General features: G+C 42.2%; 1 protein-coding gene across 2 annotated transcripts in view; it reads right to left on the bottom strand.

Moving 5' to 3' along the window:
- CCDC93 (CCC complex scaffolding subunit CCDC93) overlaps positions 1 to 13,382 on the bottom strand; it is a 39,264-nt gene that overhangs the window by 5,749 nt on the left and 20,133 nt on the right. For both annotated transcript variants that reach the window (XM_083582339.1, XM_083582338.1), the window contains 7 exons: positions 10,445 to 10,561; positions 7,842 to 7,904; positions 6,876 to 6,949; positions 5,631 to 5,712; positions 4,239 to 4,310; positions 2,790 to 2,861; positions 2,369 to 2,477 (listed from right to left, as the gene is read on the bottom strand). In XM_083582339.1, the coding sequence (XP_083438465.1) occupies positions 2,369 to 2,477; positions 2,790 to 2,861; positions 4,239 to 4,310; positions 5,631 to 5,712; positions 6,876 to 6,949; positions 7,842 to 7,904; positions 10,445 to 10,561 (589 nt within the window). The remainder of the gene's footprint in view (positions 1 to 2,368; positions 2,478 to 2,789; positions 2,862 to 4,238; positions 4,311 to 5,630; positions 5,713 to 6,875; positions 6,950 to 7,841; positions 7,905 to 10,444; positions 10,562 to 13,382) is intronic.

Genomic DNA, 13,382 nt, shown 5'->3' on the forward strand with positions numbered 1-13,382 from the left:
AGTAAGTACAACAGAGTCCAGTAAGACTTAGTCTGGTTAAGTGAGTATAAAGTTGCAACCTTAGGCTGCACTCCTAAACACAAGCTTCTGGAGAAGAAGTCCCAGTGTCACCTGCACTCAAAATTGGGTGACTGAGAAAGCTGGCTTTCATGATAATTTTTAACTTAAGTAAGTTAACGGCACACAAAAGGTGTACATCTTAATGGTGCACAACATGAAAGGTGTACCACGTTAAAGGTTAAAAGGTGAACCTGCTGTCATATGTAAGGCTGGTTCTCCACCTATTAAGGAGCAGAATCTCTCCATGGCTCCTATTAGCTCTGTAGGAAGAAATGTAAAGGCCTGAAAGCTAACAGAAGGATAAGACTTCCATTTATGCACAGTATCTTTCTCACACCCCTCCCTACACACCATACTCCCCTTCCTGTAAAACCACCCCCAAAACCCAGGGGACCTTTTGAGCTGGCATTTCATGGAAAAAAACAACTGTCTCAAACATCCTCCAAGGGTAGGGAAACCCTTTAGGACTCCTCCATGAGCCTACTTGGATCCCAGCCAAAACCTGGAAATACAATTTTGCAAACATTCTTTTCAACTTTTCAACATTGTCATAGAAATCCAAGGAGGGAAAGAACACACTCCCAAGTACTCAGCCAACCTATAAAAGGCTGGCAATATATCTTAACATAAAACCAACATTCTGTGAATTGTAGCTCACATAAATTTATTGGGAGTGACAGTATTTCAGCTTGTAAAGCAAAAAGGGTTATTCTAAATGATTTGCAATGCTCATTTAGCATAGATCAGGCAGGCAAAAGGTAGAATTCTCCTAAATCATCAATTCACTACATTAAGTGTGGCTGGGACAGTGATACAACGATGGTTCCGGTCTAAGGAGAGGTAATGTACTTTCTGACACAGAACACTCTTTATAGCCATTAATGGTACTGAATAGCCTGAAGAGGCAGAGCGGTAAAACCCATATATTATTTTGCTTTGGCTGCTGATAAAGCTTCAGTGCGCGTGCATGTATGTGCACCCCCCCAACAGATGTTTTGGAGAAAAGCCAATGAGAAATGACATTGCAAATGAGTACCCTATTCCGGGAAAATACCTTGCAGATTTCACCTAGTGTAAAGGAACAGTTTCCCCACGATCTCTGGAAATGGCAATGGAGAGCCAGGCATACATAGAGGATCCAGAGCAGAGAGTTCCATTAAGGGAGGTATGTGGAAAAAACTAAATGAACAACTGGGGCAGACAGAAAATGAGGGCCAAGGGCAACAGGAGGAGTTTACCTCTGGGTACCAGAAAACGACAGGTTCCTATGGAACGCAGTACCTCTGATTTTCTTCTTCTGTCACCTTTGTCTTTCCCCTCTCGTTTTTTTGGACAGCCCACCCCATTTCTCAAAGAACAAAGAATTTCACCAGAGGACGAGCATTTGGGAAACAAGCAGGCTTTCGTTGGTGGACTCGTAATCTGGTGAACCGGGTTCGCGTCCCCGCTCCTCCACATGCATCTGCTGGGTGAACTTGGGCTAGTCACGCTTCTCTGAAGTATCTCAGCCTCACTCACCTCACAGAGTATTAGTTGTGGGGGAGGCAGCGAAAGGAGATTGTGAGCCGCTTTGAGACTCCTTAGGGTAGTGATAAAGCAGGATATCAAATCCAAACTCCTCCTCCTCCTCCTCCTCCTCCTCCTCTTCCTTAGGCTTACTTAAACCCCTAGCCAGTGCTCCATGAGCAGAAGAGCTGTTGCTGCTGTAGGGGTTTCCACTGAAGTAGTCAGCCACTAACAAGCAGATGAAGACTAGTTTGCAGCAACCGCGTTACAAGTGCACTGGGATCATGGGCCTGGAGAAGGCTTCCTCACCTTGCACTGCATGCGTATGTATGAGCGTGCACCTATTTGTGTGCATGCACAGGCCCCACACACATTGTTTCTGAAGTGGAAGAACAGCAGGGATTGGAAACAAATATGAATGCTGCACATCACACATATTAACTGGTGTATTAGTGGGGAGGGCAGCCCTGACGTACCCATTGCATGTAGTGGGTTGGTTGTTGCTATTGTTTTTCCCCCCTGTCTAGTGTCATAAGGAACAGTGTCTTAATATATAGACTGTGGAACTAAGTGGCAGAACCAGCTACAAACATTCAAGAACCTACCCCCAAAGCGCCAAATCTTTGGCCCTGAGGGCATTTTAAAATCCATGTTTTGGAAAAACCCTGCTTGTCTGAGAAGGCATACGATATGAATGTCAAACAGACAGTGATACAACAACATTAAACAAGAAGTGGTTGCCATGCTCCATAGGTTTATAGTGCTTAGCTGTGAGGAATGCATTTCTGCCTGATATACGTACCCTGCCCGTAAAGTTCAATAAATCTTTTCTGGTACTGTGTTAACTCAGCTCTGCTGGGAACCTCATCAATCTTGCGTTGTAAAATGGCTATTTCTCTGTTTCGTCGGGCCTGAGGGGAGTTGAAAACAATATACAAAACAAAAACTGTGACTAGGTTTCTAAAAAACAAACTGACATTTAGAAACAACCTGATAACGGAATCAACTGCTGCCATGCGGACCCCCTGCCCTCTTGGCTCCACTGCGAAAGGTGACGTTTTCCAAATAATTACCCCCAAACTGGTATTTCCAACTTTTAAAACATCCATTACAGAAGAATCCGGGAGTCTTGCGTGAACCAGAAATTTACATTGCGCAGGACAGGAAGACATTTAGCAAATACATCTGCCAACCCAGCGAGACGTATGGTTTGGAAAACTCACCAGAAGCAGTCTGATCTTCTGCAGCTTCTCTCTCTCGGTTTTGTACTGCTGGTCTATAATTCTAGCGGGTTCCTACCATTGGAGACATAAAACAAAACTGATTTCATGCTGACCAAATTCAGTCGAGACTATGATGACAAAGGGTCACTTATTCATACCGGGCCCAGGGTTTATACTGGTTCTGCACCAAAGTTAAAAACATACCGAGGGGAAGGGGTTCAAGAAAGCTATGTTCTGCCACATTTTACTGGATCCAACCAAGCATGTTAACTTGTGCAACTACATGTATAGCGTATTCACCTAAAAGCAAGCTGCCCAGAGAAGCAGAAGAACATTCCCCACAATGAGTCCATCCTGGGTAAAGTTGAATCTGTTCAGGCTCTGATTGTTGTAGAGCTGTTAAAAATGCACCCTAGCAGGTGGAAGGACAGTGGGGTTTGGGGGAGCACACCAGTCAGAGTATCAGAAGACTATTCAACATAGTCCTCCTTGTGGAGAATAAAATCCTGGGTAAGCTATCCTGGTGTTCTGATTTGCTCCAGGAAAGCTCAAAGTATCTTTTTGTTCATTATTTGGACATTCAGTAATGAGCTGCAGGTTTACAGATGGCTTGCTTTTTCCTGTTTAACACTAACCCCAGTTTGCCATGGCATCCGAATCGGCAGACCATGGTTAAGGCTTGTCCTCCAAACCAGAAATTAGAAGCCAAGGTCTGAAGTGGGTTTTTCTTGGAGTGCAAGAACTCTGCAGTTTGATTTGGACACTACAACCAACTATGATTAGTGCAAAACAAAAGAGAAGTTTTCTGGAAGAGAGGATGGACTGCAAGGTTTCAAGAATCATCTGAATTGAGCAATCTTCTTGAAGGTGGAGTCCAAACTCAAGCCTCATGTACTTTTAAATTGGGCAACAATTTAGAGGTCCTCTAATGGAAAACACCTGCATGCCACATCCATTGTTAAATGTCCGCCATGTGTCCTGATGTTTCTTTTATTAAAATACACAGGCAAACAGAATCAGATTTGCTATTCAGTGTACATAAAGGAACAAACTATCCCCCCCCTCCAAAAAATACACACACTTTTGGGAACTGACTGTGTTCCAGTGTTCCAAGTCCCAATTCTTGTGTATAAGAAATTGCCTTCGATAAGAAAGACATGAGTTCAAATATATAAAGTTTTGTTAAAGTGAAATGAAGTGTTCATTTTAAGTAACCAGAGAAAGTGAATCACATCAAAAGACACACACACACACACACACACACACACACACACGTTAGCACCTTTAATTAACAGACTGGCAAAACAAAAAATTCAGGCAGCATTCCAAATGAGGGCAAATACTTCTAAATGGAGCAAAGGGACCGCAAGCATTTTAAAATTCTTAAAAAATATATATGGGAAGAAGATTCCAAAGCTCAGTAAGAATGCTTAAATATTTTCTGTTTACTTTCTCTTCTCCATTTTCCGCTGCTTCTGTTTTCAAACTTTCAATGTTTTGCTGGAGGCGTGCCATCTCTTCCTAGAACAGCAAGAAAATAATAATTGTTTCTTTTCATTAGCAATCAACGTGTGCTCTTTATGGAAACAGAAGCCAGAGACAGTGTTTTCTTTTCGTAAAATATGCATCAGAAAGAGCCCAAAAACGTATAGACATTCTGTGCTTAGGGCTCCAGAGGAGGTGAATGTTCTTCATTATGTAAAGTAGCACACTCTATTGTCAAGGGGGTGGGGGAGAGTGAGGGGAAAACACACAGTCTGACTCTTATGCAAATGAACCCAAGTCAGAAGGGCAAGGGAATAAGTTCGAGTTTTTTAAAAAAATCAAAACACAAGCACCACCATGACTACAGCATCTTGCACAAGCCCTACTGTCCCTAACCATTTCGAAAGCGCTTTTGCAGAAGCAACACTGAGCACACTGCATCCCATAATGAAAATAGCCACCCCAAAATATTAAGTTACAGGGGTTTAAAATTCAATTTGTATTCTTGCCCCGTTCCATTTCTTTCCTCCTTTCTCATACAATTTACACATTTTATAACTCCTGATATTGATCACTTTTTCAAGGTACCTCGCAACAACCACTGATTATGGTTTCAGTCCAATTCATACATTACCTTGGCACCTAGGTGGTGGGAGCTCCACAAGGCAATCTTAACAGATGCCAGTGTTAAGACACTGCAATGTTCATAGGTTCCCACTGCACAGGTGCACCTGGGAACTGTGGAATGGGAACCAGCCAGGTGACCAAGGCAAATGGCATTTTTTTTTAAAAAAGATTATATTCTGCTTTACTACAAGGTACCCAACAGCGGCTTAGCTAGACGTCTGGGGCATCACATGCGCCCTGCACCTGGGGGCGGGGTGAGCTGGGGCCTCAGCTGTAGGGCAGCTGAGCCTGAGGGGGAGGCGGTGGGCAGATGCCAGCCCCACGCTGCTGTTTCGGGCAGCAGGGAGCCTGCAGGCACCCGAGCCACTGTGTCACTCCCAGGAGCCATGTGGCTCAGGTGCACTGTAGGCCATGCCCCGTGGTAAGTGTGGGCTCCCCTCCCATGATGTGGTGTTTAGTGCGTTGTCATGGTGTTTAGTGCGTCCCCCACTACACCTCTGGTCCTCATGTTGACACGGAGCCCCTAACCACATGGAAGTAGTTTTTCCAGTTACTGCGTTGCAAAAGCATTCCTAAGCAACAGGAATTAGTAAACATGGTCCATACATGTATTCTGCTGCATATACAAAGAAGCACAGGAGTACATCTGGATTATGGATCCTCAATCTGGATCCTTAAAAAGAATTGTGTGCAGGCACTGACTTGGAATGAAGCATCTAAAAAACTTACTCTGCAATGTGCTCTAAATTCTTGCTCTTGGCTTTTGAGGTTCTCATTCATTGCCACCAGTGCCCGAAGCTTCTGCAATACACTAAATTAAAACAACAACAACAACAACACATTATTTATTCTCGAGCATTTAGAGACATTTATGCTAAGAAAATTAAGCATTGGGGAGTGGGGAAAACAAAATATCTTAAAGAAGCAATTTAGGGCAGCAATAGAGCTGAATAAAACAGAAAGGTAGAATCTCACAGAAGAAACGTTCTCCTATATTGCTGCTCACAGTTTGGATGACTCCATTATCAATCGAGTGCACCTGTTTCTCATGGGTTAATTTTGAAGGAAAAAAGAGAGACCGGCAAATCTTAGGGTCTTCCAGTTTGAATATATACCATTTTCATGGAAGGATACAATGGACAGGATTCAATCAAACTTAAACATTTCTTAATACCCACTGATTTAAAAGGCAGAAACATTTTTATACTGCTCATCATAATGAAAAATTCCAGCTCATTACAGAATCTACATAAAAGCCAGTACATTAAAACAATAAAACGCACAGGTGGATTTCAGTGTTGCACTAAGGAGATCGTTCTGTCGGTGCAAGCATTGCTACTTGCTCTCCCTTCCAGTACACTGCTGGGAGTAAGGCCTATTGAACCTAATGAGGCTTGCTTCCAAGTAGACCTGCACAGGACTGTGCTGCTAAGTCTCCCATCTGGAAGAAAATACGCTGACTTTCCTTAATAGGGTTATTTTATTCTTAAAATAACCTTTTTTGATGCTGGGTGTTTTTGAACATTCAAGAAGTGCCAGATGTTTTTCCCAGCCCCTAATCCTTGAAAATCAATGCAAGTCTTAATTTGAAAATGATGTTTAATCATCATTTTGCAGTGACTGCACCATGTCAAGAATTAACGTGAGACTTCAACCAGCCCTGACTGTTGCTTGGGCTGATCAGAGTTGTAGCCAAAACCATACAGGGTCACCAAGCTGAGGAAGGCTGACAGAGTTTCCAGCATAAAGAACATTCTGCCATGAAAGGAAACATTTGGACTAGAATATGTGTGTGTGTGTGTGTGTGTGTGTGTGTGTGCGCGCGCGCGCGCACACGCGCGCACACACACACACACACACACAATATAAACTATAGATACAAAAACCCCACCACCACCAACAGGGACTACTGCTGAATTAACACAATTCATTGCAAAGGGGACAGGGAAGGATGGAGAGGAACTAGACACATACTTTGAATCTGCTTGGGATTCCACTGTTTCTAAGGCTGCCAGCTCCTTGTCCAATTTTTCACTGTGATTCTTAACCTAAAGGATTGGAATTAATAACACATGGTGTGAAAATGTAATAAAAACCAATTTAACCCAAAAACAAAGCTTTAAGCAAAGCCCTCTAAGAATGATAGGGTTCTATTTAAAACTCTGGCAAGCTCTATCTATTTTTTCCTCAAATAGCATGACCAGTTGTTCTCATAAAGGCACCAGGAGTAGCTCACAGGGCCCTTGACAGTCACAATTGGATGTAACCCTTGGCATTAGTGTTGAGATGTGAGCCTAGGCTCGGTACAGTTCTGCTGTACCAGCGCTGTCTCCTCCAGCTGCCTACAGAGGTGAGTACTGGATTGCACACTTGCCTACCAGGATAGTGCATGGTCCCCTCTCATACCAACTTGTACAGGATTTGTTAAGGTCTCTCTCCCCCCCTTTTTTTGCAAGGGATAAAACACTGGTACATCTTGTGCACAAGTTTCTTTCATCTTTCCTATTTCTTGCTGCAGTATCATTACAAGACAAAAGTCAATATGGCATTATGCTTGTCTGGGACAGATTTGGATAACCAGCAGGAGGCAGCTTTTACTAATGTAGCAGAACCTTCCCTAACAAGCAACAATGGAAAATGTGGTATTCCGGGCTGCCTCTTACTCTTATTTGCATAGGTGCGGGTGCACATTGTTACAATTATTACAATTACAATTATTCAAGTTCATTTCGGTCCAGGTGGTCAAATGAAGAAGGTGACAGGGCTCTTATGCAACTGAGCAGAAGAATGAATTTCAGCAGGTGTAGCTTGCATTACATCCCAAAATTCTCTTCTACACAACAATTAGATGTAGAGGCCTCTTTTGCATCTGGCCAACACAGAGTTGACAGAGACCAGTCTAAGTAGAAGAGGGGAGGACAAAGGGAAGAACGAGCTTACCTCATTCAATTTCTTCTTAGCCTCACTACATCCTGCTTGCAGGTCAGCACATTTTGCCTGCAACTGTTTTCAAAAGAAGAACACAGGGGGGAAGTCAAGTTAAGTGATCACCAATCTGGTATTTTAATCAAAGGCAGCAACATTTCCTAACAACGGCATGCGTATACACACATACACACCAAGAAACATGTTGGAACTATACTTAATGGTTCTTCTAATATCTACAGAAGCATTGCTCAGGCTGGATTGTAAAGAGAATTTATAAAAGTAGCAGTGAGAAACCTCAGAAATGAGGCTTTTGCTTATGAAACACCCCATCTGAGAAATAGGTCTATGCAAACCATATACACTGCGTGGTGAACTGTAGCTATTCATAATAAAAAGGACAATATTTTACAACCTCTTTACCAAAAACATTTCATGCCCACTTCCCAAATTCATGTTTTATGTCCCAAGGAATCAATTAGCAATGCAGCAGGTGGATAACATTTGTTTTACAATGCCCCAGGCAAATTCTTTAAACCTAAACATGTTGGGCTGAATCAATCTTAATTTTGTGCACCTTTGAGGTTCTTTGCTTGTCCCTGCACTGGCAAATTTATTCCTGTCCTTCTTTCTTCTCTACAGTGCGGTGCTTTGTAAGAGTTTCTGATCACGTGGCGGTTTCAAGCAAACATGGGTAGAAGCTCCCTTCAGACTTCCCCCACTCATCACAGGAAAATTTGGAAGAAATAAGGCAGGGCTGGTGTCCACAAGGTGTCAGGGGTCAGTGCTTCCAAGATGGATGAAATGTTTCCTGTTTCAGCATTAAGCGTGAACAGGGCCATAATTTTAACTATTTTCTCTTGCAGTATATTATTGCAAAGTGTCTCTTATACCTTCCTTTGGTTGCTTATCCATGGACAGAAAGAAAAAACAAAGGCACTGATTCTCCTGAGGTCTAAACTTACAGTAAATTTCCACTTTGAGAGTCTGGAAGGTTTTAGAAGCAAGTAATGTGTGAGAGATAAAGTTTACACCCATGTATTTATGTATATATCAACAACGTTCTCTGGACAGCTATCAGCTGAACAAGAACGGAATGTAGCAGTTCCAGGATACCCCCTTTTTTTTATCAAAACATCTGGATTTAGAAGAACAACAACAGATGAATTATACTGTGGGAGGAACTCTATTTACAGAATGTTCCACTGGAGGAAATTTGTGCATGAGATAGGCCTTTTTTGCTGGCTTTCACTTCCTGCAACAGGCCTGTACCCTCCAAAAACTGTTCTGGGCTTCAGGGGACTCTTGTCAACAATATGGAAGGTGGCACTTGGGACAGTTGGTGGAAATCAAGTGAAAATCACCCCCCCTTCTTTGGTGGGAGCCTTTACTGGATCGTAGCTGACACCGCAGTTCATCTTTAAATAAAATTCACTGACATGATGCACAAATATTGGAAAAGCATCAGGAAATATAACTCAGGAGAACACGTATATTAGAAAAAACCAGGTTGATTCTAGGAAATTGTATTCCATTTGGCTTCCTTAAAGTACAAAAGGGGGTGGGGAGGAATGGCAGATAGAACGGAACAGAAGGCAATTAAATCAGTGAATCCGCAAAGATTTTGACAGGCAAAACAATAATGTTAGCAGCAGCCAAGTGAGCACCAATGTAATGTTTACAGGAGCTAAGGACTGGATAGCTCAGTTGGTAAGAGCATGGTGCCACCAAATTCTCAGGTTCAATCCCCACATGGGACAGTTGCATATTCCTGCACTGCAGGGGGTTGGACTAGAGCAGCCTTTCTCAACCTGTGGGTCCCCAGATGTTGTTGAACTACAACTCCCATCACCCCTAGCTAGCAAGGCCAGAGCTCAGGGATGATGGGACTTGTAGTTCAACAACATCTGGGGACCCACGGGTTGAGAACCGCTGGACTAGAGGATCCTGATGGTCCCCCTTCCAACTCTTTTGATTCTATGATTTGTGGACCTTCCAGCATTTGGAAAAGAAAAAGAAAAAGAATCACAACTCCTTTGAAAGATTCTGTTAACGATGCAATCCTGTGCAGCTTTAAATGCCAAATATTTTTATTTATTTATTTCAGCAATTTATAGTACACTTAATCACGGTTGTCTCTGAGCAGTGTGCAGGAGATCCAGTACAATACAGTAAGTCTAAAATGAGTTAAAACTATAATATCAGAATGTCATTAAAAAAAACCTGCTGGAATTAAGAATCCCTAGTAGGCACTGGGAGTAGAACAGGGAGGGCACCTGTCTGACCTCAACATTTGATATTCTGACAGTGGAGAATTTAAATGCTGCCTTTGCCTGTACATAAACACAGCTCACAGCTTTAATTCGGAATTGCTGGCAGTCAGTAAGCACCTGTTGCTTCCGTAGAGACAATCAAGGAAAGTGTGCAAACTTATGTACAAACCCTACAACTTATGTGCAAAAAATCCACGTAACCAATGCTTATTAAGACCCAGGTTACTCATATTGTAATTCTCCTAAACGGATGCTGAAGTTATAATCTTCTCCATAAGTGCAGAGTGGCAAAGTGGTTTACAAACCCTCAAAATAAGGGAACAACAACAACAAATCCCCACATACTTCATCCAGCTGCTTGGTTTTCTGTAAGATCTGTTTGTTTAAAGATGCCACCTTCCTTCTGTGCTGCTGGGCAGCTCCAAGTCTCTCTGGACGCTCCTCTGCAGAAAGTCCTGATTGCTAGAAAAAGATGGGGCGGGGAGAGGACACAATGAATGGAACACCCCCTCAGTACTTTGTCAGATGCACAGGAATCATTACTTGCCTAATCTGTGCATTAAGACTGCTCCATAAACCACTGGGCAGCCGCATACAAGTGTGCAGAGGTCTGGACGCTTGCATGTCCTGCATTACAGGGAGTAAGCAAGTGTGGAAGTTGGCAGAGCTCTTCTGGAGGCAGAAATGTGAGGGGAACTGGGCATGTTCCACTTTGACCCGCAAGGCTGACTCAACACATTTCCTCCATCCTAGAAAGAGATACGGTGCTGGGAGCAAAGGGCAGGTGGATAATACTGTTAAAATTCAATAGCACATCATTATATGGGGATGGGGTGAGAATTTGCAGCATTACTTTGAATTTCAGCACCAACTTCCCAGGACTGGACTGCAATGTTAAGTGTACTTAAGTCCCATTGAAACCAATGGGGCTGACTCTGTAGGGGGCGCTTACCGACGCCGAGCACCATGCCAATTTTCCTACCTCTTTGTCTCTCACCCTCTTCGTAACTGGGAGCAATGTTCGCCCGGCACTGGGAATCTCCCCTGCCACTGATTGCCACTAGACTGACTTCAAAGTAAACACAGATAGACTATGCTGCAAGACTAATTCTCCCCGCACACATAAATTGACTGGAATTTAATTACTGTATTTAGCTGCCACCTCATTCTGTGTTTTATGTTCATGGAAAAATACAACAAATGCGGAAGGCAGCAATCAAGATCATTTTGATCATGATTAATATGATTATGATTATTATTTCTGTAATGCTCCTTCACCCGCAGGAGTCCAGAGCAGTCTGGTATGGTAAAAGGTAAAGGTAAAGGACCCCTGGACGGTTAAGTCCAGTCAGTAAAATACAACAGTTATCCATTTAAAAATAACAACAACTTTTTTGCAGTTTTTGCTGCAAGCCACTGCTCCGTGATTTATTTTTCCTTTGTACTCATAAAAAACATTCTGTTGAAAGGATATAACATCTGACCTGTTAAAACAAAGTTTTGAACAATGTCATCTATTTGTGCTATTTACGAACTGAAACATGAGGTATAGCAAGTAGGGCTATGGAAGACATATGTTATAACACAACTGAAGCTTCTTGGCTCTTGCTTGAAATTGAAGTCCAAAAGGTTTCTACTAAAGTAATTTATTTTCAAAACCACACTAGACGTGTAGCAGTTTTAAGTGAGAGCCGACACATTCTGTTATCTTCAGTTCATAAACATTTAGTTGAAAATTCTCTTGCATACTACAAAATTGCATTCACAGATGGATGGCAAAACCCAGGAATTCACTTTGCAAAATTGTAGCTTTTGTTTTTAAATTTGTTAATTAAAACATTCAGGAGTCGCTACGAACACCCACCTAAGTTCTTTTAAACTTGCCATTCATTTGTCAACTGAAGAGAAAAAGTAACAGATCAATGAGGCGCCAGAAAATATAAACAAAGTTATCTCTATTTCAGAAAAATAAGCTTTTCAAGCATTTTAATTTTAATTTTTAAACTTATATACCACCCATCATCTGAAGATCTCAGGGACATTTATTTCCAAAATGGCAAAACAGACTATTTAATTTTTGCAGGAGCAGGTGGTACTGCAATTTGTAAGGTACTTTATGTGCAAGGCACTTGACCCCCTGCCCTTTTTTGCTCTCACAACTGTTGAACAACATCCCCATGCATGAAACTCTTTCCATTCCCATAACACTGTTAACTTATTAGTTATATACTGTCAAAAAGAATCCCATAAGGAGTCCCCAAGCAGTTGGTATATTTAAATCGGGGGAAATAGCCAAGATGAGAATGGTAAAGCACTTTGAACATTTTAAAACTGCTACCAAAGTTAGAAACTATATTCTTTTCCCTAAGAGCATCTCGATTCAGGCACAGATTCCAGATTCTAAGCCTAAACACTGCAACTGCATAATTCCCTCTCAATTCATGCAAGACTATGTGCATCTTTCTCCTTTTCCTCCCAAACACACCACTCATCTCTTTAGACCCAAGTACAACCAGGAAAGCCTGACCTTCCTGAATTTAAGACGTAATTAAGTGACTGCTCTATAGTAACCACTAAACTCAAGGGCACACAAACACACACCATTGCTTTAAGCAATCTTCATTGTGCACTGACAGGAAATCTATTATAAAAGCCCAAAATAGCCAAGCCAGATTTTCAAAAAAACCTATAACTAGCAGAAAGGTAAGAGGAATGGGCTGAGGAAATAGATAAAGAGGAAGAAATCAGGATGGGAGGGTTTGTCTTCTTGCAAACAAAACACAGCTTGACTCCAGCAACTATGGGTGAAATTCAAATAATGCACCCCATCAGTGGAAGCCCAGGCAAGGTCCTCCACCTGAGCAATGGGGTTTATCCTCCTCTGCTCCCTCACAACTGGCCTGGGTGTGTGTGTGTGTGTGTCAGGAGGACCCCCAAAACAGCTCCCTGGTGGGGGGAAGGAGAGGGAGAATTGCTCCATCTGGTCTGACTGAATGATCAACATAGCACGACATCGAATAGCTCCATATATTACAGCTGTAAAACTTCACACACTGTTTCATGGCGCACAAAGACGTGGGAGAAACTATTCCTCTACAAAGTCATATGCAACTTTTAGCTACTTGCTTAGAAGACACAGAGACACAGGCATCTGATTTTTATTGATGACAGCACAGATTTGTATGCCTGCACAAAGAAGCATTGGCACACCAACTAGCATCACTATTGTAGATATTGTTCTAAAGAATATATATTTTAAAACTGAAGCTTCAAAATTTGAAGA

The sequence above is a fragment of the Podarcis filfolensis genome (genome assembly GCF_964270895.1).
Source record: "Podarcis filfolensis genome assembly, chromosome: 1".
NCBI classification, from domain to species: Eukaryota; Metazoa; Chordata; class Lepidosauria; order Squamata; family Lacertidae; genus Podarcis; species Podarcis filfolensis.